At 35.1% G+C, this 5000-nt stretch overlaps 4 protein-coding genes across 4 annotated transcripts in view; all 4 read right to left on the reverse strand.

Annotated features, from left to right (window-relative positions):
- LOC135151228 (DNA-directed RNA polymerase subunit alpha) overlaps window positions 1–3497 on the reverse strand; it is an 8180-nt gene extending 4683 nt beyond the window's left edge. Inside the window, exon 1 of the mRNA XM_064089028.1 lies at window positions 1–3497. This exon is cut by the window's left edge and continues 4683 nt beyond it. Coding sequence (XP_063945098.1) covers window positions 1–440 — 440 coding nt within the window. The 5' untranslated portion in view covers window positions 441–3497.
- LOC135151300 (small ribosomal subunit protein uS11c) lies at window positions 508–924 on the reverse strand. The gene has a single exon (XM_064089284.1). The coding sequence runs from the start codon at window positions 922–924 to the stop codon at window positions 508–510; it is 417 nt and encodes a 138-aa protein (XP_063945354.1).
- Window positions 2228–5000, reverse strand: part of LOC135151333 (large ribosomal subunit protein uL2cy-like) — a 4973-nt gene continuing 2200 nt past the window's right edge. The window contains exons 3-4 of the mRNA XM_064089614.1: window positions 2915–3004; window positions 2228–2581 (exon numbers count right to left, since the gene is read on the reverse strand). Of these exons, the coding sequence (XP_063945684.1) occupies window positions 2228–2581; window positions 2915–3004 (444 nt within the window). The remainder of the gene's footprint in view (window positions 2582–2914; window positions 3005–5000) is intronic.
- LOC135151237 (NAD(P)H-quinone oxidoreductase subunit 2 A, chloroplastic-like) overlaps window positions 3631–5000 on the reverse strand; it is a 12625-nt gene continuing 11255 nt past the window's right edge. The window contains exon 1 of the mRNA XM_064089042.1: window positions 3631–5000. This exon is cut by the window's right edge and continues 11255 nt beyond it. The gene's annotated coding sequence lies outside the window, so the exon portion shown is untranslated.

Below are 5000 nucleotides of genomic sequence, written 5' to 3' on the forward strand. Positions count from 1 at the left end.
ATACACAATTCAATGGGTTCCGTCAAGCTAGCTATATGCTGTGTATTGTCAACGACTTCTACATAAGGCGGTAAGATTATATCTTGAGCAGTTACATATCCAGGACCCCTGACACAAATAGACGCGTCGCAAGTTCCGTATAGATTACTTCTCAATACAATTTCTTTCAAATTCATTAAAATGTCATGTACCGATTCTTGAATACCCACTAGGGTAGAATACTCGTGTGGTATTTTCTCAGATTTTGCACGTGTGATACATGTTCCTTCTATTTCTCCAAGCAAAGCTCTGCGCATCGAGATGCCTATTGTGTCAGCTTGACCTTTCATAAGTGGAGACAGAATAAAGCGTCCATAATAAAGACGTTTATTGTCTGCTTTTGATTCAACACACTTCCACTGTAGTGTCCGAGTAGATACTGTTACTTTCTCTCGAACCATAATAATTTTTAAATAATTGAATCATTTTTTTCTCTTGTTTATCTTGAAATACCTTCAATTTTTATTTCTACACACGTCGCTTTTTTGGAGGTCTACAGCCATTATGTGGCATAGGGGTTACATCACGCACAAAAGTTAATAGTATACCACTTCTGCGAATAGCGCGTAATGCCGCGTCTCTTCCGAGACCCGGTCCTTTTATCATGACTTCCGCTCGTTGCATACCTTGATCCACTACTGTACGAATAGCGTTTCCTGCTGCGGTTTGAGCAGCAAAGGGCGTACCCCTTCGTGTACCCTTGAATCCACAAGTACCGGCGGAGGACCAAGAAACCACTCGACCCCGTACATCTGTAACAGTCACAATAGTATTATTGAAACTTGCTTGAACATGAATAACCCCCTTTGGTATTCTCCGTGTATTCTTACGTGAACCAATACGTCCATTCTTACGTGAACCAATTCTCGGTATAGTTTTTGCCATATTTTTTGCATCTCATAAATATGAGTCAGAGATATATGGATATATCCATTTCGTGTCAAAAAGGACTCCCTCCCTTTTTTACTTTTACATGGGGTGTTTTAACAAGTCTGATTATCCTTGTCTTTGTTTATGTCTTGGGTTGGAACAAATTACTATAATTCGTCCCCGCCTACGGATTAGTCGACATTTTTCACAAATTTTACGAACAGAAGCTCTTATTTTCATATTTGGCATTCCTCATTTGAATTCTGAATCTATTTTTTGGAAGAAAATAGGTTTCTTGGAATTTTTCATCTCGAATCATCTTCTCACGAAAGGAATGTTGAAGTTGATAAAAACACCTAATCTTTCGAATCCTTATTGCGAAGTCGATAAATTATACGTCCTCTGGTTGAATCATAACGACTTACTTCAATTTTTACTCTATCGCCTGGTAGTATCCGTATAAAACTACGTCGGATCTTTCCTGAAACATAACCTAGAATCATATCTTGATTATCTAAGCGAATACGGAACATACCGTTGGGAAGGGATTCAGTAATTAAACCTTCATGAATCCATTTTTGTTCTTTCATTACAGGTAAAGCCTCCTTGAAGTATCAATTGATGGAGGAGGAACGATATTAGACAACCCGCCCCTTTTCTTTTTGTTTTCACAAATAAGAAGTTTCGGACCCAATTCGTATATTAGAAAGATTACCATATATAACACAAAACTTCTCCGCCAATTCGTTCTAGTCGAGCTTCTCGGTCTGTCATTATACCTCGGGAAGTAGAAATAATTACAATTCCCATCCCACCTAAAATTCTAGGAATTCGTTGGTAGTTCGAATAGATTCGTAGACCAGGCCGACTGATCCGTTTTAAATTTAAAAAATTTCTATAAGATCTTTTCCTATTCCTTCTATGTCGTAGGGTTAAAACCAAAAAATCTTTTTTGGTTTCTTTATGTTTTCTCACGTTTTCAATAAAACCTTCTCGTAAAAGTATTTTAACAATATTTTCAGTGATATTAGTAGATGCTATTCGAACCGCCCTTTTTCGATCCATATCAGCATTTCGTATAGAAGTTATTATGTCAGCAATAATATCCCTACCCATGGTGAATTAAATTTCTTGGTGCTCCCAATTTTGATATAATAAACATATTTATTTACTTATTTTTTTATGAATTTTTATTTCAATTAAAGGCATATGCATGAGACACAATCTACTAAAAATTATGAATATAATATTTCTTAATCTCTTTCTTTCAAATACTTTACTATAACCATATGATGGTATTTTCTTTTTTTATAAGACCTTACAATACCTCCGGAGCTAATGAAACTATTTTAGTAAAATTTAACTGTCTCAATTCACGGGCAATTGCACCAAAAATTCGAGTTCCTTTGGGGTTTCCTTCTTGGTCAATGACAACCGCAGCATTGTCATCATATCGTATTATCATACCGTTATCACGTTTGAGTTCTTTACAAGTACGTACAATTACAGCTCTGACCACCTCTGATCTTGCTAGGGGCATATTTGGCACTGCTTCTTTGATCACAGCAACAATAACGTCACCGATATGAGCATATCGACGATTGCTAGCTCCTATGATTCGAATACACATCAATTCTCGAGCCCCGCTGTTATCTGCTACATTCAAAAGGGTCTGGGGTTGAATCATATAATTTTGTTAGAATCTATTCTTTCAATGCAAAAGAAAGAGTGAACAAAAAAAAAAAAGAAATATTGTTTGTCCAAAGAAACAAACCGGCACCCGCGATTTTTTTTATCCCGAAATAATAAATTGAGTTCGTATAGGCATTTTGGAGGATGCTATTGAAATCGCTCTTCTGGCTATATTTTCTGTTACTCCACCCATTTCATAAAGTATTCGACCTGGTTTAACAACAGCTACCCAATATTCAGGGGATCCTTTCCCCGAACCCATACGTGTTTCTGCGGGTCTTACTGTAACCGGTTTGTCTGGAAATATACGTACCCAAATTTTTCCACCGCGACGTGCATTTCGTGTCATTGCCCGTCTACCTGCTTCTATTTGTCTAGACGTGATCCAAGCGGGTTCAAGTGCCTGAAGAGCATATTTACCAAAAGAAATATGATTACCTCGATAAGATATTCCCTTCATTCTTCCTCTATGTTGTTTACGGAATCTGGTTCTTTTGGGGTTATAGTTGATGGTTGGTTCTGAATTCCATCTCTACTACAGAACTGGACATGAGAGTTTCTTCTCATCCAGCTCCTCGCGAATAATCAAATTTTCAAAATGTCTATTATCATTTGTATATCTTGCTTTTTTAGCTAACTAAACATATTAATTTTTTTTTTATTTTAATATAGTATTATTATTTTATTTTTTTCTTTTTATCCTATTGGATTGAGCAAAAATTATCAATCCAAGAAGATAAAGTTTTCACGGGCGAATATTGACTCTTTTCGTCGCTATTTTAGTTGTAGGGTTAACTCATGACTTTTCTTTTCCCAATAGATGAAAGAACTAGTCTCTGGTTTGTTTCGCCATCCCGATCAATGAGTCTTATTTCAATAGATTTGAATTCACAGGTTCCATCGTTCCCATCGCTTCTTACTTAATGGTTAGGTCTTATTTCTACAATGGAGCTCATAATTAAATTTTTTCTTGAGCCGATTTTCTTAGTCTTTATTGGCTTGAAGCTCTTATTTTTTTGTTCTATGAACGGATTCGTTTTGTTTTTTATGAATCCATATTGATTGATGCTTTATATTACATTGCTTTTTTATGAGACTTTATGAGATGACTCATAAACCTTACATATTGGATGGAATTTTATATCGTTGTTTTTTCTCCCCTTCTTTCACCCTCCCGTTTATCCACATCTTTCTTCTTCTCTTCACAACTTAGAATCATATTTTTTCTTTTGTTTATGCAAAAAAGATTTCAGTTGCTACAGTGATATGACTGATATATCATATCTTGACTGTTTTTTGGATCCAGATAATGTGAAGTGATGAGTTGGTTATTAGTTCTATAGTTATAGTTATTTGTTTATACAAAAAAGCTGGTCTTTTTTTTTTCTTTAATCCTAACCCTAAAAAACCAACGAGTCGCACACTAAGCATAGCGATTATTTCAAAAGGTCAATCGAATTTTTATTGAACCTCATAGAATTAGAATAGTTCATTTTGGTTTTGTTTTGATTGAACATAAAAAAGTAACTATTTTTTTTGTTCTAGTACTGGATCGAAGGGAAAGACAAGTAAAGTTTTATTATTCCCCGTCTAAAAATATCCAAATTTTAATGCCTAAAACTCCATATATAGTTCGAACTGTATAAGAACAATAATCTATTTTAGCTCGAATGGTTTGAAGGGGAACCCTGCCCTCTCTGATCCATTCGACACGCGCAATTTCTTTTCCGTCGATACGTCCTGAAATTTGTACTTGAATTCCTTTTGTATCTGCTTGTTCAGTTAATTCAATAGCCTTTTTCATTGCTTTTCGAAAAGAAACTCTATTCTTTAATTGGCCGGCTATAAATTCTGCAAGAATATTAGGGCTTCCGTAAGGTTTTGCAATTCTTGTGATAGTAATGTTAAGTTTTCGGTTGACACAATTAAATTCTTTTTGTAAATTCATCTGCAATTTTTCGATTCCTCCCGGTCGATTTTCTATTAATAACTTTGGGAATCCCATATAGATAATGACCTGGATCAGATCGATTCGTTTGTGAATTTCTATACGTGCAATTCCCTCGACGCCAGAGGAAATTTTCAGATTTTTTTGTACATAATTCTTAATAAAATCTCTTATTTTTTGATCTTCTTGTAGACCTTCGGAATAATTTTTTGGTTGTGTAAACCAAAGGGAATGATGACTTTGGGTTGTACCAAGTCTGAAACCAAGTGGATTTATTTTTTGTCCCATATCCCCCCATTAGTATACATATCATGATATGACATAGCTGTATACTTCTTTTTTGATTGAAGTTTTTTTGAGCATCTGAAAGAGTCTATAAAGTCTACCCCTAGATATTGATATTCATCTAATGATATATCTTTCACTACAATAGCTATATGGCAAGTAGGTC

Source organism: Daucus carota, chromosome 1 (assembly GCF_001625215.2).
Source record: "Daucus carota subsp. sativus chromosome 1, DH1 v3.0, whole genome shotgun sequence".
In the NCBI taxonomy this organism is placed as follows: Eukaryota; Viridiplantae; Streptophyta; class Magnoliopsida; order Apiales; family Apiaceae; genus Daucus; species Daucus carota.